This window comes from Carassius carassius, chromosome 11 (genome assembly GCF_963082965.1).
Source record: "Carassius carassius chromosome 11, fCarCar2.1, whole genome shotgun sequence".
NCBI classification, from domain to species: domain Eukaryota; kingdom Metazoa; phylum Chordata; class Actinopteri; order Cypriniformes; family Cyprinidae; genus Carassius; species Carassius carassius.
The window spans coordinates 28,915,290-28,941,968 of NC_081765.1; the positions used below are offsets into that span (position 1 = coordinate 28,915,290).

Below are 26,679 nucleotides of genomic sequence, written 5' to 3' on the forward strand. Positions count from 1 at the left end.
TGTTTCACATGGTCCAGTTAGTTCCACTACAGATCAAAAGTTTGGGGTCATTGCGTTCCAGAGTTTGGGTGCTAAATAGTAAAAGGATCCGCCGTACGCGGTTGAATTTGATATTCTAGATATTTCCAAATGGTCAGAGTTTTGAGATCGCAGCGGACGTGAAGGACTATAATGTGATCTATAAGTGTATATCTATAAAATATTAAGCAGCAAACATTGATAATAATAGTAAATGTTTCTTGAGCATCAAATCAGTAGAATGATTTCGGGAGGATCATGTGACACAGAAGACTGGAGTAATGATGCCGAAAATTAATAAATTGTATTTTAAAATATATTCAAATAGACAACAGTTTTTTAATTTAAAATTTTAATATTTCACAATAATGCTTTCACTGTATTTTTAACCAAATAAAGCAGTCTTGTTAAGCATAAGAGTCTTCTTTCAAAAACATTGAACAATCTTAATGACCAAAACTTTTGAACAATAGTGTAGATACATCCGAAAGTGTCATTTTCTGTTATGAAAATATTTTAATGTAAAAAAAAAAAAACTCTTTCAGAAGTGAAATTCAGAAACCCAAATAACCAAGTGAGTGATGCAGCTGGCTGGTCATTCATTACCTCTCATTCTCAGAGAGACTGAGAGAGACAAGTCTCTCTTTCACACTTATTAAAGGGTCTCTGTGGATTCTTCACTGTGGAGGAAGGAGAGAGTGGCTGTAACTATTGATAGACACTGAAAGAAATGCACACACAAACTGTGAATCTCAGAGCTAAAAAAGTGACACAAAAATGTGCTTAAAGAGTGTCTGAGACACTTGATGATGTCCCAGGATTCACACTGTGCTCCTTTTCCACAGCACATGTGCACTTAGTATTATCACTCACTGGGGCGCTGGACTGGGGGTAAAACCAGTACTGATTACCAGGGCCCCAAAGGAAGAGAGGGCCCTTGAAAAGTCTGGAATATATATTTTCAAGGGGAGGGGGGCCCATTTGGACTGCCTATGCATAGGGCCCGGGATCTTGTGCAGCACCCCTGATCACTCAGAGGGGAATTGTGTATGAGGCATCCTGAGACTTACACATAAGGCTGTGTGTGTGTGTGCGTGCGTGTTTTAGACCGTGTGTGGGCGTGTGAAATAATCTGCTTTGTCATGGTCATAAGGTTCTCATGAAAGTGAAAAAGGATTTACCATGGTGAAAATGGTTAGATAGGCTGACAGGTTGTCAGATGGACAGCCAGTAGATAGACAGACATCACCAAAATTAAATGAGCTTTCAGAAAGCTTTTAAAAAGCACTACCTTATTTGTGTACATTGTTTGTGCTGTAAGTCATTACCAGTTGTCTGTAAAACCAATTGAATTCCTCCATAATTACTTCCATGACTATAGATCTAAAATTTATAAAGGAACAAATGTAAGCACTTTGTGTCTTGTCAACCATATAACTTGAAAAATGTGTTGAAAGTATTTGTACTTTGTGCTGTTAAAGTGCTGTTTTTTTTGAATATTTCTGAATATTATTCATTTATATGAAGTGTAATTCAAAGTATAAAATATAATGACATTAAATTTGGTTTATTTTTGAATAAGATTTAAATTGATTATAACATTAATATTAAAAAACTAAAATAAAAAAATCCAAGTAATCTGGTCAAATTCGATCGTGTTTCTAATCAGTTTTCACTAAATTTAGAAAAAGCTTTACTTTTGAGATAGGCTTTTCATTGTGGTTGAGGCGTCAAACAGAACATGTGACTCTTGCATCGTGCATCGTGTTCTTTATCATTTCCTAGACCGTTAGAGCACGTCAGAAGCGTCCGCTGTCCGGCGCGCTCAGCGCGGTCCCGCCCAACGCGGTCCCGCCCCTGCGGCGCGCTCACACTCACTTCAAAGGCTTCCCTCAGAACTCAGAGCAGTGTGACGTCATGAAACGCGATGCGCGCTCCAGCAGATGAGATGCAGGAGCGCAACAGCAACAGCCGAGCGCAAATTGCAAACGCGCAACTACAATGACAACTTCCTGATATCTCAACCAAAAGTTTATTCGAACTCTTTGCGCTTTTGTTTGCAAAAAAGCATTGGCTTTCTTCTGTGTGCTGTGTGTGGTTTTATGACTGATAACGAAATGATTTCATCACTACCCTCTAGACATCTGCTGAAGTGGACATCTGCAGTTGGGATACTGTGGTACCTGTTGATTCAGTGTGATTGTTACAATCTGGATGTGGAGCATCCTTTAGTTTTTCATGGACCCAATGGATCATTTTTCGGATATTCGGTTCTGCTTCATCAGCATGCTGAGGACACATGGTAAGTGCATTAAACATGCTTTAGAAGTTTTGATGTAGTAAATCAAGGGTGAATGAGCAAGTTTGAGATTCTGTGGATTTTACACATTTTTTAGTGCATTTGTTTTATATTTCTGACCACCATTTCATGCCAAGTTGAATCAGTTAAATACAATGAATAATAAATTTAAGTCCTGGCTCTTATCTTTCTGCCAGGATACATTTTATATATTTATCCAGCTGTTAGATGTCTACTGACACAGTAAAGTTATATGTAATAATCCCCTTTTCAAGCTTTAAAGTTGTTGGGAGTGGCTATTCACATTTATTGTTTCAGAGATTACTGTATTATTATTTTTTATTAAGTCTGAAATGATAAACCAGCCAAGATAGACCTAGTAAAATAATGTTACATTTATCAAAGTGTGCAGAAGAACTTCACATCTCATGTGAGAGTTGAGCCCTGATTAATTTCAAACCCTGGATTCATGATTGCAAAACATCTACAACATTTTATGCTTGCTGTTATGTTACAAATCTACAACATTTTATGCTGTTATGTTACACGCTGCTGAACCGTTTATCATGAATCATTCATTCTAAAATCTTGATGTTGGTAACAAAAGTGGCAAAAGACACTTTATGCATAAAATACCCAGGTGCAAGTGAGGATCAAATTCACTGGTAGCTTCTCAAGACTGTGTTTAATGTCATATATTAATGTCATATATTGTTAAGGCTGATGGTTGGAGCGCCTGTGGCCGATTCCAGCTTTTATCCTAAAACCAAAAATCCTGGAGCCATCTACAACTGCAGTGTTTGGAGCTCCCAATGTGAGCAGCTGCCTGTTGGTAGGTCTTCCCTCCCTTAACTTCAGAAATTAAACTTTTTTGTTGTTTTATTGATAATCTGAAGGGTAGAGTTGTGAAAAGTTTAATAATTAATAAGGTTGCTCTTAAAAGTTATGTAACGTGGGTATTTGGCAATAAGTTTATTTTAGAGTATCAACCAATTTCATCAGTAAAGCATTATACAATGCTTAAGCGATCAGTAGTTCATGTGGGGTCCAAAAGCTCACTAGAGCTTTGTAATCCTATTTAAACCTGGAAAAACAAGGTTTAGGATTTTGTGCAGATTGTCCATTTATTTTTCTTAAATTGAAGCACAAAATTCTCTTTAGGTCACTCTGGAATCATGCTGGAGAACATGATCATCAGCTTTTGTCTACTGTACAGTATGTCAGCTCCAGTCATGCGGTCATTGAAGCTAAAGAAAATAACAAAATCAACATTCTGAAATTCATGAATTTTTGTTTTGCTTTTAGTTTTATTGCAATTGTTAATTACAATAAATGTGTTATACTGATAATATAGTTAAAAAACTAGTTTCATTAGTAGTCTCAAATAATATACATTATACTGTATAATATAATCAATTTAAAGAAATTTCATAAAATTTGAATGTGCTTCAATAATTATCTGTTAAACTTTACATAAAAAAACAGTGCTTGTTTTGTTATTCATAAAAGTTAATCCTGTGGACTTTTTCCTCTTTTTTGTCCTTCTGTTTTGTTGTAGACCAACTCCGAACAGTTAAACATTTCTATTTGACAACATTGTTCCGTTTAGACTTCACACTTCTGATTGTGCTCTGATTGAACTTGTGTGTGCATTCTAGCCCCCTGACTGTGAAAACGTCCTGTGAATGAATTCCCCATGCGGGGTCAGCCAGACTGTGGAGGGTTTCCTCCTGTCAGGAAGAGGATGCTTATATTCCCAAACCGAAACAAGGGATGGGGGATAGTCTTCTTTGTAGCTCAAACTACAGGATATATATAACTTGCAAATAAAATGTCAATTAGGCAAATGGCATTACACATAATTTCCACCAAAAGCCATGCTGGGCTGGAGTTCACACACGTTTCAAGGTTTCTAATGTGTCTGAAAAGGTTTCGTTATTAGTGGCATTTGCTATCACTATTATTATTGCTCATACTTAGGGTTAGTGGTTTGAACAAACACCTATAGTATCTAACTTTAGCATGTAATTCACCGCAGTTCACATGCTATAGATGGGGTTTTAAGGAGTTGTGTGCTATTACTTGTCTATCAGGCTTACAAGTTTTCCTTGGTGAATGATAAAATTGCTGAAAACAACTGCAATAGACTTTCATTGAGAGACTGAGCCATATTTAGGGACAAGATTTGTTTCTTAGGAACCTTTTCACTTGGGCCAGTATGGAACCCCCTAGCCACCACACTGAAAATACCTTAGCAACCACATGCAATACCCTGTCAACCATCTACAATATCACATTGTGAAGTTTTATGTGTGCAAAAAAATGTTTTGTTTTTTTTTCTTCAGAAACATTCAAGATCTAGTTGATGTTAACAGTAGAATTAATAGTTTAATATGGTTTTGAATGACATGGTTGGTAAGTGGTTTTTCACTTGAGCACTTGACACATTGTCTTAGAAATTTTTTTCTTTTTACATCGCAACATGTTACTGTTACAAATAAGGGGTGTATGCTAAACGAAAGACAAAAAGCTTGAGGAGGATCGGGATCAAACGAGGAGTTTACTGACGATAGAAGGAGAAACTGAACAGACCGGGTATTTAAACACACAGGAGGTAATGAGGGAACAGGAGACAGGTGGGGAATAATCAATTAACCAAAACAAGAAAAGGAAGGTGACCAAATAAGGGAACAGAAATCCATGAACGTAACAGTTACTTTCAGAGGTACTTGTAGCCTTAATTGATTGTATATTAATTTAAGCACATTTGTCTGAATGATTTCAGGAGATGTACAGAAATGTGGAAGACACTGTCTGGCAGAGAATGATAACCAGTGGCTGGGTGTGAGTCTGTCCCGGCAGCCTTCACAAGGCCATGTTTTGGTACGTCTGTTGGTCAAAGCATACGCTACCATTCACAGAGGATGCATTTATTTGATCAAAAATACAGTAGCTAATATTCTGAAATAATATTACAATTTAGGATAACTATTTTCTGTTTAAATTTGTTTAAAAATATAATTTATTTCTGTGATGAAAATTACTCCATTCCTCAATGTCACATGAAGCCTTCAGAAATTATTCTAGTATGCTGATTTGGTACACATTTCTTATTATTATCAATGTTGAAAACAGTTGCTTAATATTTTTATGGAAACTTCTATTTAAATGTTTGGTGTAAAATGGAGAAATACATGGAAATAAATACATGGAAATAAAAACTTTTCTTCAAATTCTTAATCAGAATTATTTGAAACGTTTGACTGTTATTTTACTGAACATTTTTATAAAAGTAAATGCATAGCTACGATTATTATTTTTCATTGAAAAATCTCCTGTATACTTCTATGTCAAAGAGAAGTTGGAAAATGTTAATAAACAACCATGTTATGATTGTTTCATGTGGAATATTTAAGATGTTGAGTTCCATAAGTAAATACTTGATTACTTCGCTCTATGATGTTTTAAATTCTAGGCTTGCGGACATCGGTGGAAGAATATCTACTACTCTAGTAAAGACAATCAGAACAAGCTGCCGCATGGTGTTTGCTTCAGACTCAGCCCAGATTTGAAACAAGCCAATCATATTATTCCTTGCTATAAAGGTACAGATATCCATTACTGACACATTGGTTAGCTTGTGGTTCATTGATCCAAACAAAGTGTAACCCTAAGCAAACTACTACTAAGTGTTTCTTAGTGTCAAATGAGTTATTTTTCTCTGTTTAGATCATCAAAGGAAGTTTGGTGATGGTTATGGGTCGTGTCAAGCAGGATTATCAAATTTATTAACAGAGGTATAAGGAACTTTTTTGGTGTTTTGATTGAGCTGACACTGAATTGATTTGGTAACAGTATATTGTGTTTGTAGGACCTGATGGTCATGGGTGCTCCTGGTACCTCATACTGGACCGGATCCGTTCTTGTCTACAACACCACAAGCAACATTTCAGCTGCTTATGTGGATGATGACAATGAAGTTCTCTATGGCAGCTATTTAGGTGAGTTCACAAAAGGGAAAGTACTTTAGGCAAATTTATTGTGCAACCTGTTAAGAAGCCTTATTTTATTCAAATTCTAAGGCAGCATGTATTTTTCACAGAGAAGGCCATCCCAGAATGCCTTGCAACAAGCATGTGGCATGTGTATTAGAATTGCTGCCTATGTAAATCATTCCAAATTGTCCATTTATGTGGTTCCATAATGTCTAGGAAGCTTCCTTAAAATGCAACTGTCTTTGTAGGTAATATACAACAAGCCAACTCTATAGGTTTTACAACAGGAATAATGTATGGTGTTTTTTTTAATGGTTTGTGAATGAAATTATGTTGGTAGAAAATAAGTGATTTTTTCCTTTTGGGGTTTAGGGATACTCTGATTTAATATTGCTAAAATGCATTTAAGCATGCAAAAAGATAAATATAATACAGTGGTCACCAGCTTCTTAAGACGTGCAGCAGGAAACACACTTTTGCTGTTATAAGACATAACGTTCTTCTATTTAAACAGGAAACAGACACTGTTGCAATATCTATGAGCATCAGGCTTTTGCAAAAATATGTTAGAGGCTAATCTGTCACTTTGTTTTAATCTCATGGGAACCTATCCATACTTTCTAAAAAAACATACATTTCATAAATGCCATGTGATTTATTGTTTTTGACATCTAACAATAAAGTAGTTAAAATCAAAATTATTTGTCTACCGCTTTTCACAATAAACATTGTTTCAAGCAAATTGCAAGCATGAAAAGTCATGTAGATTAATATAATTTAAAAAGTCTATAGTTTTATTTCATCAGCTGGAAATTGCTTGTTGTGAAAGCGGTTTCTGTAATATGACTTAAAAAAATCTATTATTTTAATATTTAATATAAATTTAATATTTAATTTAATCAAGATACAAGAGTAAATTGTAAAGGTTGGTTTAGCAGTGTTATTTTAGTATCAAGCTGTAAATCATTTCATATTAATATTTTGAATTCATTTTTATATTTTCCATTTTAATTTTCAATTTAAAATAGTCATTTATATTACGTTTTCTTTTTTATATGTCTATAAAGCTTTCTGTTTTATTTAGACTAAATATAAAATAATTGCTTTATTATTATTTTATCATCATCATTATTTTTTTTTTTTATTTATTACAGTTTTTACAGTGTTTTTGCAGACTTTGAATGGGCAGTTAAGATATTTTATCACAATGTATGTTTTTTCTCCATCAGGTTATGCAGTTAGTGCTGGACACTTTCTAGACCCTCAAAACACTGAGATAGTGGGTGGTGCTCCCCAGCATGAACAGACTGGTAAAGTAAGGGTTAACACCACCAACATCATCATCTTTACCTATCTGATCATTAGAAAATACCATGTTTTTAAGTAGCTTAATGTTGCAGTTCTCTAGTTTGGTTAAGCGGTGGAAGAAAAGTTCTGGAGCAAAAGGAGAATTTTGACAAAGCCTGTAGGTTTTTGTAGCTTAATAACAATCTTCTGGATACCCTATACTGAATTATCAGTAGTGACGTGACGTGACATACAGCCAAGTATGGTGACCCATACTCAGAATTCGTGATCTGCATTTAACCCATCTAAAGTGCACACACACAGCCATTTACAGTATGTTGCATCCCGGGGAGCAGTTGGGGGTTCGGTGCCTTGCTCAAGTGCACCTCAGTCAAAGTATTGAGGATGGAGAGAGTGTTGTACATTGATTCTCCCCATCTACAATTCCTACTGACCCGAGACTCAACTTCACAACCTTTGGATTATGAGTCCAAATCACTAACCATTAGGCCACGACTTCCCACCAGTTGTGTATAAATAGATTAAGGTATGAGACCCTCTTGACATCTAATCTGTAGGCAGTTGCGAACAGTAAATCAGTTAAACTGAACTCTTCTTCCATCTGTGCGGAAGAGGAAGTAGGTTTCATTTGCAGATGTTGTGAGTTTATGTGCAGCGTTTATGAGTTTTGTGAGTAACGGTCTGATGTCTGATGATTTTACCAAAGAAACAGAGACTGGAAAAAAAGTTGTTCTATACTTCTATACTCTATAAAAAGTTCTATACTTCTATGTATTTAATTCACATGCATGTACAATTCTGTGTTAGGCTGGTGTGTGTTATAGTTCCCGTTTCCCATATTCCTGTGTTGTCTTTAACTCCAGGCCTACATATTCAGGATTGAGGGCAACACTTTGAAAATTGTTGCCAAAACCAAGGGCAAGAAGGTAAGAAATTTCAAGAATTTTAAGTGTTCCTGAAGTATCCACGTTCCAGCTGAATGAACGCAATAGGGATGTTTGCTTCTGTTTACAGCTCGGCTCTTATTATGGAGCTAGTGTGTGTGCGGTTGACCTGAATGCAGACGGGCTGTCTGATCTGCTGGTTGGGGCGCCTATGTTCAGCTCAGTGAGGGAGGAAGGACGTGTTCATGTCTACATAAACCAGGGAGAGGTGAGGCAGTGACATGATTTATTGTTTAATTATGGTTTGATATATACTGTACCTATGGGTTAATCTCACAAAAATAGGTTACCCTAAAAATAAAAGCAATAAAATAATGGTTGTTTTTTGTTTGATTAATTATTTTTATATTATAATATGTTATTAATGTAATATTTTATAATACATATATAAATTAGGGCTGTCATGTTAATTCATTTTATGCAAAATAAAAGTTTGTGTTTACATAACATACATATTTTTATTTATGTATATATTAAGAAGACTAAGTAATACTGTTTATATTTATATATAATATAAATCATATATAAAAAAATATAAACACGCATGTAAATATTTCTTAAATATATACATATACTGTATGTGTGTGTCTGTTTATATATGCATATGAATATACACAATAAACACACATATGTTATGTAAACACAGACTTTTATCTTTGGATCATGATTAATCATTTTGACCGCCCTAAAATAAATATATAATTTTGATATCTTTTATATGATATATTGTTTAATCATTTTATTCTTTTTCCAAATAATATATATTTTAAGTTTATTTATATTTAGACAATTTGCATCTCTAAAAATAATCTGAAGGGATGATGAGAAAATGTGCTTAATTTTTTAAACCATAAAGCTGTTGGTGTTGAATATGAATATTATGCGTTCTTTATGGGTTTGATGAGATTCACCCATATATTCCTAACTATATCAATAATTTTAGGAAGGTATTTCTATTGTAATGCGTTTGATGAAGTGACACATCTACATATTTAGAGCTGTCTTATATTACTTTGCTGTTTGTTCAGTGTAAAAGTATGTATATTGGCATTGATCGTGGCCACCAAGGCCATACCGATTGAACAGGTTTCCTTTTCCCATAATGTCAAAAATTAACCACATACATCACAAAGCACCATGCCTTTAACATTTCACATGTGACTTGCCTCACTGTCACCATTTACTGCATTTGTTTTTTTTTGTATCTCTAACAAAAGCACATTTTCTGGTCACAGTTGAAGTGACCACAGTTTGGTCAGGGCTTTTGCGCTTTGTCTGTGGGAAGATTGTAAAACTAGTGCATTGCAGTCATTTGAGCATTGTATTAATAAATGACTGCATTAAGAGACTTTATTTATGTTTAATTGGAGTCTAAACAGCACTGTATTAATAAATTGCAGAAAGATGTGTCAGCTTTGACTAATTCAGATTTTAGACTGCTAATTGTGTATCTGCTTATAATAATTAACATCATGCTTCTCTTGAAAATATCCTTGGTATCACTGTGTCTTTTTCTCAGGCTGAAATGAAAGAGGCAAACTTTGAATTAGTTGGGAGTGACTCCTATGCAGCACGTTTTGGAGAAACCATTGTGAACCTTGGCGATATTGATGATGACGGATATCCAGGTACAAAATGTCTAACACACGTATGGATCAGTTTGTACATTTCTCATGCTGATTTGCTTCATTTGACTAACTTCAAATGTTGCTGTATCATGTTTTGCTGTATTTTAATATTGTACTTAGAAGGGTTTGTTTTTTTTCCAGCAAGCAAGGTTTGACATATACCTCAGTGTTTCACTTTCTTCTTTACATTTCAAAGCCTGTCTTCTGTCATTGAAACCCCATCTCCACATTAGAGTGGCCTCATGGCTAGATATTGGTTTATCTCTGAATCATATTTGAAGATGATCTTGGTATTTCATGGTAGAGCGGTGGGTGTGGTTTAGAGACAGAACATGATCAGAAGGAACAACTGATGTACTACTATAATGGGCTACACTTTAAAATGCTGTTAAAAGAGAGCAACACATTCACTCACAGATACTTTATATTATTTGTCACAGTGTCACATTGTTACTGACTAGTGCCAATGCATCAGCAAAAAGTATTTATTTTCAAACCAAAATTATTATATAAATAGTATTTTTCGTGATTGGAATCTGCTCTGTTATAAAACTTAGTAAGCTGCCTGTTACCTACAGTACATAGGCAGCTGCCTTTTGAGAAAACATCATAACTATGTGATATTCTAATAAACCTAAAAATATCTTGCACACTTATATTGGGCATAACAATTTATTTTTTAGTTATATTAAACCATTTTTATTAGTTCTTGTCAATATTGCATGCATTTTATGTATATTGGTCATGATTTATCGGAAATGAATGCTTTCACTGAGCTTGCAGTGCTTTAAATAAATGTCTTTTTATGAATAATATATCATATGTATATCATATTATATAATACAGTATATGCAATGCTATGTTAGAATTTGACGATTTGACCAAAATAATAAAATAATAGAATTTGATCAAAATAATTTACAGTACCGTTCCGAAGTTGGGGATAGTTATTTGTCTAAAGAAATTCAAATTTTTATTAAGCAAGGATGCATTCAATTGATCAAAGGGCACAGTAAAGACATTCAAAAGATTTCAAATAAGTGCCGTTTTTCTGAACTTTCTGTTCATCAAAGAATCTTGAAACATGTTTTTACCATTTCCACAAAAATGTTCAAAATGTATTATATTTTTTCTTCTTAAGAGCACCAAATCAGCATATTAGAATTATTTCTAAAGGATCATGTGACACTGGAGTAATTATGCTGAAACATCAGTCATATTTAATATTCATTTCATTTAATTCATATGACATGTAATAAAAAAATATATGTAATAAAATTTTTTATTTTTTAATTGCAATTAATATTTCTCATTATTTATTTATTTTTTATTATAATTTTTTATCCAATAAATACAGCCTTGGTAAGACTTCTTTCAAAAACATTTTTAAAATCTTACTGACCCCCAACTTTTCAATGGTATACCTTAGAAGGTTGCATATCTATGATGCCTACATTTTTTGTAAAAGTCTTAAAATGTTGTCTAAGTAGACTGAAAACTAGGTTTTGGAACAAAGCTAACACAACAATGCCTGTGTTTCAGATGTGGCCATTGCAGCCCCTCAGGAGAACGATCTCCGTGGTGCTATATATATCTACAATGGGAGGAGAAGTGGTATTGCATGGAGTTTCTCTCAAGTACGTTCTCCAGCTGCTGTTTATGCTGATATTATGGGCAGGGAAGAATGAAACGGAGACGGGAAAGGTCAGACCTGAGCAGTCCTCCCCATCCTGTGCGAACTGCCCTATTGTTTTGAGTCTTTCTTGTTCTTTCTTCCACACTGGAGTACTAAGAGGAAAGCGTTCAGTCTAACTGCAGTCATTTCCTGAAATCTCTTTCTCTCTGCATATAGTTTCAAGGAGTGATCAGGACTAGACATATTTGAATCATGAGAGTCCAGTTATAAAAGCAAATGCTTAGGAAGAACTTCATCTAATTATATTAACTTCAGGTTAAAATGATTACATACAGGATGTTTGTAGTGATTAGCAGCAGCTCTTGTGGTCTTGTAATTGCCCTGTGGTTTTCCAGTAATTGTAGAGCATGGCACACCAGCAATGTCAAAGGTCATTGTTTTGATTCCCATGTAACACAAAAAATCTAATATGTACCTTGAATGTAAGTACTTTTGGATAAATGTGTCTGAAAAGAATAAGGTATAATATACAGCTATCTGGTCATTATTGCAGAATAAACTGTGACTTGTGATCATTTGCATGTCTCTTGAAGTACAGTACAACTTTATTAGCATTTAATATGTCAAATCCTGGATCTAAATATCTTCTGAATGCTTCTTTGTGCTTTCTTTATTGCAGAGAATAACGGGCTCTTTGTTGGGCAATAACTTCAGGATGTTTGGCCAGTCAGTGTCTGGAGGAGTTGATATTGATAGCAACAATTATCCAGGTAATGTTTTTAGCACAAAACATGAACAGGATATGTTTCCTCTGTGAAGAGAAAGCATGAATGGCTACAGTTTTTCAAAATTTACAGTAAAGTCATTTATAATGTTACAAAAGGTTTATTTTAAATAAATGCTGTTCTTTTGAGCTTTTTATTCATCGAAGGTTCCTGAAAAATGTATCATGGTTTCTGCAAAAATAGGAAACAGCAATGTATATTAAAATATTAAACTGGTTTCAACGTTGATCTTTTTTTCCTTTTTTGTTGTTTTTGTTTTTGTTTTTGTTTTTTACACCAAATTGGCATATTATGATTTCAGAAGGATCATATGACACAAAAGACTGGAGTAATGGATGCTGAAAATTCAGCTTTGCATCAAATAGTTATTTTTAAATTGCAATCATATTTCACAATATAACAGCTTTTTCTGTATTTTGATCAAATAAATGAAGCCTGTAAAAAAAGTAAATGTAAAAAAGGGGGAAAAAGTGCTGTTTTGACAGGAATATATATATGTATGTATATAAGTATACAAATCAAGAAGAGACACAGAATTGTTTATTTCTCTCTCTTTTTTTTTGAAAGGTCATGATCATGTCAGATATGTCAGAACTTGTTATCAGCCTCTATTTCCTGTCTTAAAATAGTACTCTTTTTGAAGGCAGAAAAAAGCACAGATCGAAAAAAGGATAAGTGCTACATACTGTTTTATAAAAAAAGTAGTATTTGTACACTGTAAATGGAATGCACATTTTCTGTATAAATTAAATACCGTGATTACCTACTACTTTTTCACAAGTGTGGTGTATGCAATTAGAGCGCAGTGTGTGGAACACTGTTTCCCACAATACATTGTGTGGTAAAATAGTTTGAAATGTTTAATATTTTAAACAAAGAATATCTGTGGACTGGTGAGTTAGAAATGTGTGAAACAACACTCAAGTGTGTTTTATGGGAATTTTATGTTCTTATCCAGATGTTGCAGTGGGAGCTTTCCTGTCAGACTCAGCTGTGGTGTTCAGGTAAAAACAGCAGATACATTTTTCACACACATTTGCTTTGGTAACTTCAGTCTTTAAGATTTAGTTTTGGCTGTAGGAATGTGTCCCTGTATGTTTTTTACATTTATTCTTTTATTCTAAATGCAATCTATACCTATTATGTTTTCAGTTACCAATAAAACTAAGTTTAGCACATTTAAATACATTCCAGAGTATTCTGAAAAATTATCTTGTAAAATCTGCATGTTACATCTGGGCCTAGTGGAGATTGGGGCTAGTTGTCTTTTTTTCCCCAATGAATATTATTCAGGGAGACTGTTATGTTAAAATCTGTATAGGCTCTATTATATAGTCTTGGCTATATTAACATGAAATTTCAAACCATTTTGAAATGTAAAATAGACACTTCAGCAGGCATGGGATGTTGTTATATACAAGATAAAGATTTTTTTAAATAAAATATGATATACAAAATATACAAAAAATTAATTTATCATACAATACAATTTGACAAAATCTCCAGATAGTCCCAGCCTCCCCTTTAATAATGTTTGACTTGACGACTAACCCATTAATTCTTGTTGTTTCAGAACGCGTCCAGTAGTGAAGGTGGATGCTGTCATGTTGTTGCCTGAGAGCTTGAACCGGTCCATAGCCCAATGCACAGAGAATGGTCTTCCTGCCGTGTGTGTCAATGTTATGGTGTGCTTCAGAGTCAGAGGAAAACAAATCCCGGGAAACATAGGTAAGACAGTAATACCCACTGGATATAATCTTTGTTAAAAAAGTTTTTTACTTAAAATTCCCCCAAATCCACAGTATTTGTGCAGTAAAACCCTAGAGTGATACAAGAACGTTCTGCAACTTCTTTCAGTGCTATCTGACTTTTTTGAGTCAGATCCTGTCTTACTCAAAAAAAAAAAAAAAATGTCCAAGCTTGGCAGGTCTGCACACGTGCTCTCAGAGTTGAGTACACAGTGTTCAAGGATGAACGTTTTGGGATCAAACTCTTTGTTTGTGAGGCTGTGCGTTGGCTCGTCTTATCAGCACGTGCTGAAGGCAGTGGCAGTTTGCTGTATTTCAGACATCTTTCCCAGCTCTTTATCTCTGCCCCACATCCCCTCTTTTGTTGTGGCAGTTAGAGGGCCAGGGTGTGTGTCAAGGCCTGCCTTCACTGATAGATCGACACTCACTGACCAAATAGTAAACAACAGAGCCGTGCTAATACTCATAATCTTGAAACTGATATGAAGTAGTGATGGCAATAATATGCCACCCAGATTTTGCTGAAGCGTTTATACGACAGTGGATTGATACATCTGTATATCTGTCAGTTTACAGGACTGCTGCATGTTATTTAAAAGTGGGATAATAAAGAGAGGGATGTCCCAAACATGTGTAGAACTGTTTCGTTTTTGTTCACAGTCACACAAGAACATCATAATGGCTTTGAATGTTGCTCATCCAATCAGAATTCAGAGTCAAAACTATAAATTTTATAGTTGTGTAGTTCTGTTTTTGCCCTGATGCCACATTATCATTTGTTTGTAATGAACTGATTTGCATTCAGTACGAAGAAAATAATCAAATGAAAGTACTTTTTATTTGTGAAGTATCTAAAAACGGGTGTAGTTTTATTTATAACCATTTTTGTTGTTGAATTTGCATAGAGCATTTTGTCTGTCAACCTATATGACCTCAACCCTCAAATGTTTTAAATATAATGAATAGATTTAGCATGTAGATTCTGAGAAAACTGTTAGATTTTGTGCATTTAAGAATGTATAGTATTTAATTTAGTTTTGCATGGACAGTCTGTTTTTCAGCTCTTTATAACTCCTCTGCCATTCCATCATAAACCCCTAGTGTTTCACCACAAGACAACAATGTGTTTCTGAATTGCTCTAGAGATTTAACAGGTTGTCTATGCCTGGCTGTAACTTTGTCTCTGAATGTCATGCTGTTTCCTGTGCAGAACTGAAGTACAACATAACAGCTGATGTTCACCACAAAGATGGATTCCCTTCTCGTTTTTATTTCAATGGAAACGGCACATCCAATGTTACAGCAGGCAGAGTGAAGGCCAAGCATGATCAGCTCATCTGTGCCACCCATCAGGCCTTCATGAAGGTACGAGACTCTCTTCATGTTCATAACCTGTATAGGGGGATGTTGCTTTTAACACTGTCACATTATCACTTTACTATTTTTAGCAAATTACTGCACATTTTATGGGCGTAAAAAAAATGTGTATTTACCTTCTATAATTCACTTTTTTTGAGGTAGTTATTTTTTTAAATCTAACATTCATACTTTATTTCAGATTTATTTCACTTAACAAAGATGATTTATACATTTTAGGTAACAATAAAAACACTTGCATACAGTGTTAAGGAAAATAACTTTTAAAAGTATCACTCCAAAAAAGTAATTTTATGAAAAGTTATTTTTGATTTACTTTTTGTTATATTTTGACAAATATTAGGGCCCTTTCACACCAAAAGTGAAATTGGCCTATTCACCTCACTCCCGATTTCTCTCAGCATGGGACTGGAGAGGTGTCAGTGAATAAATTGGAAAACAAGGCATGTTGCATTACTTTTTTGAAAAATTGAAAAAATGATGCATTACTTGAAAAAGTAATCTGATTATGTAACTTGTATAACTTGTAATGGTTTACCCCCAAAATTACTTGCATATTTGATTTATATAGAAATAAAGTCCTCATTATATAGTTCAGAAGGTAAATGTGAATCAAACATGTGCAAGTTGCACCAGTTTTCTTAAGTTTTCTTAGATTTTGAATCGCTTTGTCGCTGAAGTTCTAACTTTCATTCTTACAGTTCCTTTATACCATTTATTATGTTGCCGTTTTTATAAAGTCACTGTTCGATGCTGAGTACAGTACAGAAAATCAACCTCTTTCGGCATTTCAGTGTATGGTTGAAATGCACCTGAAAAGCCAGATGTGTCTTGGCATTTTCTTTGATCGGCCCACATTGTGCATTATAGACTTAAACTGTCTATACAGAAGTGCTGACTCAGACTCAAGCCCGTGGACTTAACAGCTGTGATTCGCCCACGTCACTCTTCTCTTCATGCTCGTGTTAATCAGCCTCTCTGAGAGGCCCAGGTGGTGTGACTCTCTCTAGGTTTACAGCGTGACTCCACACAGGAGGCCAGGATGATAAAGAGGCTCTTACAGATAGTTTGTTGGAGCTGATAGCAGGTTGTCACTGCTGGCGAACAAGAGGAAGAGCCAGGCAGGATGGTGCGGGGGAGGACAGTACAGAAAGAGAGCTAGACAGTTGATAAAGTGCGGATAGATGGCTCCGTGAGTATGAGTGAAGGTTCCAGGTGTTTGGTGCCCCTCTGGACACCTCTCCCTCTGTCTCTTCCTGTAATCAGGGCCATCTGATCCAGCTCATGTTTTACACAGTAATTAATGGAGGCCTGTGTATGGCTGCGCTGTTATTAATGGCCGCTGATGGAGACGATGGCCATAAACACGTGTGATTATCTGTCAGAGGCAAACCCAAACAAGGAGGCTGCTTTATTTGTGGTATTTTTAGAGCTTAATTAATAAGCAGTAAGAGTAATGAATGGAACACAAAGCAGATGTGGCAGACACCTTGAGTCGTGTTTTAGGAAGGTTGTCGGCTCCTGTTATATTTGGTTGTATTTACTGTTGAAACAGAAAGTTTGAGGTGGGTGTATAAAATGGTGTGTATCTTGACAATGTTTTTTTTTTTTTTTTTAAATACAAATAGCCTGTGGTCTTATTTATGTCAGTAGCTACTTGTTAATATGCAGGTGACATTGGTGAGAGAGATATTATCATTCTAGAGAGAATTTGACTGACATTTTGAGACATTACTGTTTAAAAGTTTGGGGTCTATTGGATTTTCAATGTTTTTTTGGGGGGTGTCTTGTACTTGTTTACATTTACACATTTGGAAGGTACTTTTATCCACATTATTGTAGCTCCTGTGTCTCAACCAGCCTGGTGCTAGCAACACCAAAGTAATGGGTTCAACTCCCAAGCAGTGCGTAAACTGTTCAAATGTACCTTGAATGATTTTGATCATTTTAAAAATGTCGGCCAAATGCATAAAGCGAGATGTAAGAGAAGTTCCACCTTGAAAAAGAGTCAATTTAGTGTTTTTTATTTTATGTATTTTTATTTTTTTATTTAGGCAACTTTTACAGCTAAGTGTTTATTTATTTTCCAAATAATTAAAGTGCTTTTTGCAACAACAACAAAAATTAATAAAAAGGTTTCTTATTTCACTGCTACGTCATGCTACATTTTAGCCTGTTTTACAATCAAAGGAATGAGTTGAGTTTTCTGTGGTAATCAATTTGCGTTTAACACCCCTCCACCCAATGCTATATGAATCTTAAAATGCTGTTGTTTTGGTATTGTGTTCTGTGTAGTTGCAAATGTACCATGCCTGAATTCTTGAACAGGAAGGCATAGCAATATGTTCAGCTCTTGTTTTGGGTGAAATGTTCCTTGAGTTGAATGAAGGTTTGAAGGAAACACCCAGTCTTTCTCATGTTCATTTAAATTTCATTTTCATCATACCCATGTAAATCATTTACAGGTTCCTTGAAATAGCACTCGTCTGTCTGGGTTGTACCCATAACATTAAACATGCCTGTGACATTAGATTCGTGTGCGCACATTTTGACGACCGAATTCAGCGACCACATCCTGAGCAAAGGATACAAGTTCACAGCGTTGACTTTGAGTTTCACCTTTGCTGCAGAAATTAGCGTTTCTCTGAGGTTGTTGTTGTGGCTGTAGTCCAGCTCATTTACACAGGCCATGAAAGAGCCTTCCAAAACCCGGTCACACATCTCCCCTGCAGGTAAATACAGGCCCGAGAGACCCCACAGGACAACTCCCAATCTGTGAGCCCCCAATTAGAGACAACCATCACAGCTGACAGAGCAAACCTTAGCTGCATTAACTATCTGCACTGAGGTTAGGAAAATAAAGATGGGACAAAAAAAAAAATTTGTGTAGTCAAACTCTATCAAATACGCTTCTGTAAGATTTTTTAAATGTTTTTTTAAGAGAAATACAGAAAATTTAATTTATTTTCAAATGTAATTTATTTATGATGCAAAGCTGATTTTTTTAGCAGCCATTAGCCATGATCTTTTAGAAATAATGCTGATAAGCTGGCTTTCTGCACAGTTATTATCAATATTGAAAACATTTGTGCGGCTTCATGTTTTGTGGATATCATGATCCTTTTTTTTTGCGATTTCTTTGATGAATAGAAAGTTAAAAAGAACAGCATTTTTACATTTTGGATAGACATGCCCCGATTACTTTCTTTAGAACAACTTGTTAATAAATTTTATTTCTCTTGTGTGCAGAAAGACATCCGGGATATCTTCACACCCATCCATTTTGAGGTGAAATATGAACTTGGAGAGCACCGTGTGCTACAGAGGGACTCAGTGGGCTTGCCTTCTCTCAAACCCATTCTACAGCAGAAGGATGAACAGGCCAATGTCGTGAAAAACAAGGTCGGGCTTTCTCCATTTCTCCATTTTTGTGTTGTTGTTTGTGGTTTGCTTCTGTGGCCAATTTTTTAAACCTAATTAAAAGTCACAATATGTCTTGATTTGGAATCTTTCTATCTTTCTGTAGACCATATTTGCCAGATATTGTTCCTGGGAAAACTGCTCAACCAACCTGCAGGTTTCTGCTCATTTAGTTTTACTGCAGTAAGTCATCAACACATGCTAACTGGGTGAATCTCTCGTAATTTTTTTCATGTCAAACCAAAAAATTAAATGGAAAAATATTATGAATGAATAGAATTAAGCTGGTTTTAAGACCACTTAGATTTTGTGCAGCCACGTTATTTTCCTAGAAAATGCCCTTTTTAGCTCACAAATCCAAAACAAATGCAAAAAATTGCAAAAAAAAAAAGAAATTACAAATTTAAATAATTCTAATTCTGATTACTGTAAAATGATTATTATTATTTATATTTATTTACATACTTATTATGAAATAATAATTATTTATATTTATTTACAATAAATATAAATACTAATTATTACGTAAAATAATTAGTATTATTTATTTCTTCTATGCATAATTATTATAAAAATAATTTAATATTATAAAAAAAACTACCATTGCATGTATATATCATGGAAGTAGTTGTTGTACTAAATTAAATTTATGCAGATTTTCGTCGAAAAAAGAAAAAGAAAAAACAAACAATTAAAAAATATATTTCATCCTGATTTGCTCACATTATTTCAGTGAAGTTAATTTTTTTTTCGCTATTGTAATGAGAATTGTGGGGGAATTTTTTTTTTTTTTATAATAGTAACAAATTTCATTTAGAATGTCACAATGCAGAACATCTTAACAATCCTAAAATGTGCTTCATGATTTTTTTTTTTTTTTTTTTTTTTTTATGATTTACCTAACTGTAGTTTTTCAGAGGGAGTACAATTTTTGTCAATAACGTATAACAATCTTATATATGTTGTAAACGTTACGGTTATACAACAGCTTAAAACTTAAATAATTATAGTGTTATTAACTTGTTTTTCTTTTCAAGTGCATAGTAAGCAACTACAGACCTCTGTAAACATTCTAGTTGTGCGGGTGTTGTTTGTGACTAACAGGGGGGCATTAGAGATGATCTGCTCTCCTCATGAATTCAGCCATTAAACCATTAAACAAGCACAGTAGCCAAAGCTTTCTATCGATGCATTTTATGCATCACATTTCTTGGACATTCCCAATTGAGGCGAAAGCGTGAGAGTGCACATTAGCATTTTGGATCATGTTTGCAGCCGTATGCAAACTAATTTATGGACCCCCCCTCACCCATTGGTGATAATACATGATCTGATTATTCATAAGGCTTGTGTGTGTGTGTGTGTGTGTGTGTGTGTGTGTGTGTGTGTGTGTGTGTGTGTGTGTGTGTGTGTGTGTGTGTGTGTGTGTAAGAGAGAGACCGAGAGAAAGAGTGTCTTGTCACTCTCCCAGATGCACCTGGTGTCTTAAGATGAAAAACATCAGGCTTGAGCCCTCACAAAAACACATGCAGGAAAAACACTGGCTCCATTTTCCATTCAATTCTACAATAATGAGTCTTGCTTATATTTTAAAATGAACAAAATATTAAAAGCATTTTTTTTTACTGTTTAGAAAGCATTTTTTTCTTTTTACTTTTTACTGTTACAATATAGTAAATTTAACTTATGCTATTTTGGCTTAGTATTTAATTGTCATACACATAATTTGAGTTGTTTAATTTATGTACTGTGAGCTTAAACAAATATTGCACAGGGTATAATTATATGAATATAATTATAAATAAATTAATGATGAGCTTTATGTTACACTTTTTGAAATTACTAAAATTCTGTTGATGTCTATTTTTCTAATATTGTTCTTCCTTCATCTGACATTTTTTTTTATATTGTGCAATATTTAAGTGTAAATGTAAAATGTTCTGTGTTTGAAATCGTTTAACCCCTAATGAAATATTATAATTATTATTATTTTCTGAATCTTTTCTTAACTCTGAAATTAATCCGCACTAAATAATATAGACTAATCACTGGATAAAATATGGATTCAATTTGCTTAATTTATCAATAAATAGAACAGATTAATTTATATTTTATATTTCTATAGTTTCTATTTTAAATAACTGTTTTCCCAATAGGTCCTACAGGAACATGCCATACTTTGCTCTGGGGAATGGGAAAAGCATCATGTTAAACACCACACTGGTCAATATTGGAGATGATGCTTTTCTACCCAAACTTTACTTGAGGTTTCCCAGTAACCTGCATTTCATCAAAGTGCTGGAGGTAATTTAATTTTGTCGCAGTAATTCCTCTTTTAGTTCGGTTCTGTCTTAGATATTTGACTGCCAGCTTTTAGCTCTTTGCATTTCTAAATACCCTTTAATTGCCTTTGATGTGCTTTAATATTTATGATATTATTTAAGGAAGATAAATACATCAGCTGTGAAATCGCAGAGGAGAATAAAGTAGCTATCGGACTGGATTGCAATGTTGGGAATCTACACATCCCTCCTTTCTCAAAGGTAAACGTCAGCAATGGAAGATAAATGAGTTTGTTTGTCACCATATCTTGCTGGAGTATAAACATCTCTTTGCTCTCTTCCAGATCAACATCACCTTTTTACTTGATGTGATGCAGAACAGCAGCGGGGGAAACCTTAGTATTAACATCAATGCCACGAGGTAAGAGATCCAGAGATCTCAGCCCTAGATCTGAGGAATTCATTACAAAGAATGGTTTACACAAATGCAAAGACATTTGAGCCAATTGTAAACATTTGTGGAGAGCATCTCGCTATTCTTACAGTTGTAAATTAAGATCAGAACGCAAAAGACAAACAAAAGCATTAAACAGCATGCCCAAATGGTTCATGTGCTTTCAGTGTTACTGCTAGAAACAAGAAAAACAGTGGATCTAAAGATTAATGCCAAGACAGCCTATGTAATGAGTTCCTATAATGAAATCTCTGGGTATATAGTGTTGTACTCCCATTTAACATTTCCTCTGATAGAAAGATCTTTTCAAGGTATACAATGACCCCAAAAAGCATTTGGATACTTAAACTGCACTTGACTTGACAATGACAACATGTCATTTCATTGGGACAATACCAAACTAAGTGGTGTCTGCAAATAAATGCTGCTAGAGCTATTTAACTTCACCTTTTTATTAGCCATTTTCTTGCATTTATGCATTTTAAACTTTCCTTAATAGTGAATGTAAACCAATCCAATGTGTGTTTTTCAGCGAGAACTTTGAGAACACAGATCTTCAGCACGACAACGTGGTCGTTCTTACGCTGCCCTTGAGATATGCAGTTGACTTAAATGTTCACGCGTAAGTTATCTGTTTCGCTTATGAATGTGAATCCATAGATGTCGGAAGAATTACAGGTCAAATTATGGGATGTGTCTCTTCGTCTCTGCAGATTTGTCTCTCCGACTTCATTTCTGATTGGAGAACAAGAGTCTGTGCCGGTCGACTGCTATCCAGAGAAGTTCAATTATACGTACAAGGTATTTTAGCGCTTATCAACAATGTCATTAAGCAATAATGAATCATTGACATGGTTTGTTTTCTTAAAATGTCTATTAACTTACAGATGATAAATATGGGTCCTAGTAAAGCTCTTGATGCGAAAGTAAAGATTGGCTTGCCTCTGATGCTAGTGCCATACAAATACCAGCTAATCAGCATCACCGATTTACAGGTGAGATTTACATATGCAAATAAATAAAAAAATAAAATGCTTACCTCATGGTAAATCTTAACTGGTATACTGTCTATTATATACAATATTTTAAAGTAATAGTTCACCCCAAAATTGAAATAGTTTATATTTACTGTCATGCCACTAATACTTTGTCTTTCACAAAATTAGATGTTAGGCACAATGTTTGTGCTTCTGAATCAACTTTAGTGTTTTCAAAGCACATTGGACATCATAGAGGCCAAATTGCATTGGTTCTTGCATGTCATGTGACAAATTATGACTTGTCAAGTTTGCAAAACTTGACATTTCATGATTTGGAAGATTATTAGTAGACAGTGGCTTAAATTGAATTGGTTCCTCACAGAGAGCTCTTGTTCAACCTCAGATATAGCACTTTATTATTTATTATATTATTTATGGTGCATTATTATTCTTTTTGGAGCTTGGTAGTATAAATCACAATTTGCTTACCTTTTATGGAAAACTGAAGTACAGACATTCTGCCAGACATCTCTGGCTTTATTCACAGAAGAAACACAAACTATTCCTAACAGTGCCTATAACTTAGCTTACAATGAATGCTATACATCTAAAATGTACACGTCTTTTTCTTTACTTAAGTTGTTGTTGTTTTTTTGTCTTGCAGACAACTCTTGGGCATTGCTTCCAGAGGAACAATACAGTTCAGATTATTGATGACTGTGACATCCCCGAACCTTCTTTTATTCAAGAACTTGTGTTCTTTTTCTCCCCAAAAAGCAAGCGCATAATGGTAAAATACTTGTGGTTATGGTGTGTTTAGTGTAAATGTTATGAGGAGGTCTCACTCTCTTTTGTTCTGCAGTTCTGTGGTCCTGAAGATAAGACCTGTAGGATGGTGGAGTGCCACTTTGGTGACTTGGAGGTTGGAAAGGAAGTTGCCATCACAATGGAAGTGGAGCTCAACCCTAGGGTTCTCCAGATGAGTCCAGTGAGTATTTGTTGGAGAAGAGAAGAAGAATATGGACCGACCATTTTTTTTTGACAGATGGATTACCTGAATTTTACATCTAAAAGAACAACTAAAACACATGACGTTTAATACATGTTTATTTCCTATAGGGAAGACATGCTGTCATGATGATACAAGGCATGATTGACCTCATTTCACCTGTAAAAGATGCCAACACCATCCTATTACAGGATGATGTTTTTGCTACAGTAAGTAGTCTGAACCTCTAATGCCAGGAATACATAATGAGATGCTGGATTTACAAAATATCGTTGAACTTGAATGTTTGCAATGTTTCAGGTGTTCTTGGAGGCTCTGTACAGCAATAAGCCTGTAATGGCTGTGCATATTTTTCTAATAGTATCCAGTCTGATTGTTGGACTGATCATTTTAGCACTGCTCGTCCTCACCCTTTGGAAGGTATGTATCACATGACAATTTCTCAAGTATGACTTAACGTCATATTGTTGTGCAATTAGAGGAATTAAGAGCATTGAAATTGTTCATAAGATTTCACTAAAGCTAGACCTGAAATATCAAATGATATGATTACTATTCTGCTGGACTTGAACCAGCTCTAAACCATGTTGGGTTTGAAACTGAGATTACTTTTGCTTATTGACAATCATACATTCTCTTGCTTTTATTAGTTTGGATTCTTTGAGCGGAAGTTGAAGAAGGAGAAGTTTGACCGGGACAGTTGGGACTATGTACCTAAGAAAGAAAGTGTGTCATAATATGGGATTGACACCTCATACAAAACCAAGAATGGAAGAGACAAACCATGAAGGACTAATGCTCTGTCGACATCAGGAGCTGGACTCATGATAACCTATGGCCATTAACTGTAATGGTTGAGAACATTTATCGCAAAGCGATGAGGAGTACAAAAACTATCAAAAGAATTAGCATTTTCTGTCAGCAGGATGAAGCCAATGCACTTTAGAGTATGGAACAAACTACATGTGTTCAATGAATCGCTCCGGGACTGTTGTGCCAAGAGAAAAAAGGATTCAGAATGTATTGTTTCTACAGAACGTTTCGGCTCTTTTCCAAAACCTATTGAGCAATCTTGTTGGAGGAGGTTCCTAAAGGTAGGAAGCGTGGTCAAATTGTAAGGCAGTGCCACGAATACAATTGATAAGGTGCAATTTGAGTTCGGATTCTGCCTTAACAGCTGCCTATTTAGATTGTAGACTGCAAGGCAGCTCACTAGGTTTTGGAATGGAGCCTATGATCACTGAACAACATATTGACTAATGGTCTGCTGTAGAGGAGAAATCGCACTGCTGTAGCTTTTCTTACTAAGGTTATTGCTATGTATATCCGAAGAGAGACTCGCTCTTTTATGCCAGCAAGTTAGTATACACTCCACAGGGGTGAATCAGGATTTTCTGGCACTTTCCATCACCCTTTCCGAAGCACAACATTGCTGTGATAAGGGTTTTCACACCTTTGCATCACCGTGGTATTGGTACTCCTTGCAAAAAAAAAATGACACGCATTCTCTCTCTTCCAAAGCTCTAGCTGCTGATTTCAATAGTTAGAAGTTTAACGGAGACGCCAGATGGAAGGAGCGAGTGTTTGCTGTGTGCTCTGGCTGGGTGCCATGGAAACAGGGCAAAGGAGGCTGCTGTTGTGTGTGGATGCTGCGCTACAGAACAGTGACAGGATTGGCGTGTGTCTGGCTCCCAGCCATTGCTTAAGAGTCTGTGTTCATTTATAGGACAGAAAGTCCATAAATATACAACGCACCATCACCTCTCACTCATATGCAGGCCCATACTGAATCTGCACGTGAATAAAGCTTTAACAGTTATATTTAAGGTTATAAATTAAACATAAAAAAACTAGCACTGATAAATTGATTCAATAAATAACAAATAGAAACTAAAAGTGTTCACTCAATTTCAACCCAAACATTCTGTAAAATTACAAAGAAAATTTTATTTAATTGTCCAAACCTGATTTTCATGTCAAAAATATTGTATGCAGAATGATCTTTTTGCAGCTGTCATAAGAAATGAAAGTTAAAAAAAATGCCTAAATATTCAAACAACAAAATAAAAAAAATTAATATACATTTTATGAATAAATATTTATTGTTTAATTAATGAATTAAACATTGTATAAATAACTTCTGATTTCTATATTTCAATAAAACATATATATAATATATATAATTATTATTATTATTATTTATTTTTTACAAAATCCGTTATTCACAAAATCAGGGCATAAAATGTGGAAAAGCTGGTTTTGCTTGGGCCTGCTCATAAGAGTGTGTTGGTGTATGAATCAAAGAACATATGCTAAAAATGTTGGATATAATCTTTAGATTTTTGGAAACCACATGGGTGCTTGTCAGTGCTTTTAATATAAAAGATAGTCCAAAAAAAAAGTATCCACTGTTCAGGGAATGGCGTAAACAAAATCTGTACTTTTGATAATTTGATGTTGTCAATTATGTTTTTAATGATTTCATTTTGTGTCTTAAAAAATTAAAAAAAAAAAAAAAATGTTTTACTTTGGTTTAATTTATATTCTTATGCACTGGAATGTTTTATGTGTCATATGTTTTTTGCTCTGTCATAAAATGTTCTATGTACATTGTACAAGCATTGTGCAGTTTCTCATACTATCTAGCACCATCTCTCTTTAATGTGCTTGTGTGTGTTTAGATACAGCTGCATTTAACCGGCGCCTCCTCCGCCTCCTAAATGTCTGCTCCAAAGAGAGCGAGGAGCTGCGGGTGAACTCTGGAAAATAAACCGAGCTGTCAGGACATTTAAACAT

At 34.8% G+C, this 26,679-nt stretch overlaps 1 protein-coding gene and 1 pseudogene across 1 annotated transcript; one reads left to right on the top strand and one right to left on the bottom strand.

Moving 5' to 3' along the window:
• Positions 1-1,935: 1,935 nt before the first annotated feature.
• On the top strand, positions 1,936-25,969 carry LOC132153154 (integrin alpha-4-like). Its single transcript, XM_059562459.1, has 28 exons — positions 1,936-2,320; positions 3,037-3,149; positions 5,103-5,200; positions 5,793-5,922; positions 6,047-6,114; positions 6,189-6,318; positions 7,542-7,627; positions 8,484-8,546; positions 8,635-8,772; positions 10,084-10,192; positions 11,735-11,829; positions 12,508-12,598; positions 13,572-13,617; positions 14,187-14,341; positions 15,572-15,726; positions 18,988-19,140; positions 19,265-19,341; positions 21,315-21,462; positions 21,603-21,701; positions 21,785-21,861; positions 22,427-22,516; positions 22,608-22,695; positions 22,782-22,889; positions 23,539-23,664; positions 23,737-23,862; positions 23,994-24,092; positions 24,184-24,303; positions 24,534-25,969. Exons 1-28 carry the CDS (start codon positions 1,962-1,964, stop codon positions 24,618-24,620), a joined length of 3,234 nt encoding a protein of 1,077 aa, XP_059418442.1. The 5' UTR covers positions 1,936-1,961; the 3' UTR covers positions 24,621-25,969.
• Positions 25,970-26,319: 350 nt separating this feature from the next.
• Positions 26,320-26,679, bottom strand: part of LOC132153293 (ceramide kinase-like protein) — a 57,254-nt pseudogene continuing 56,894 nt past the window's right edge.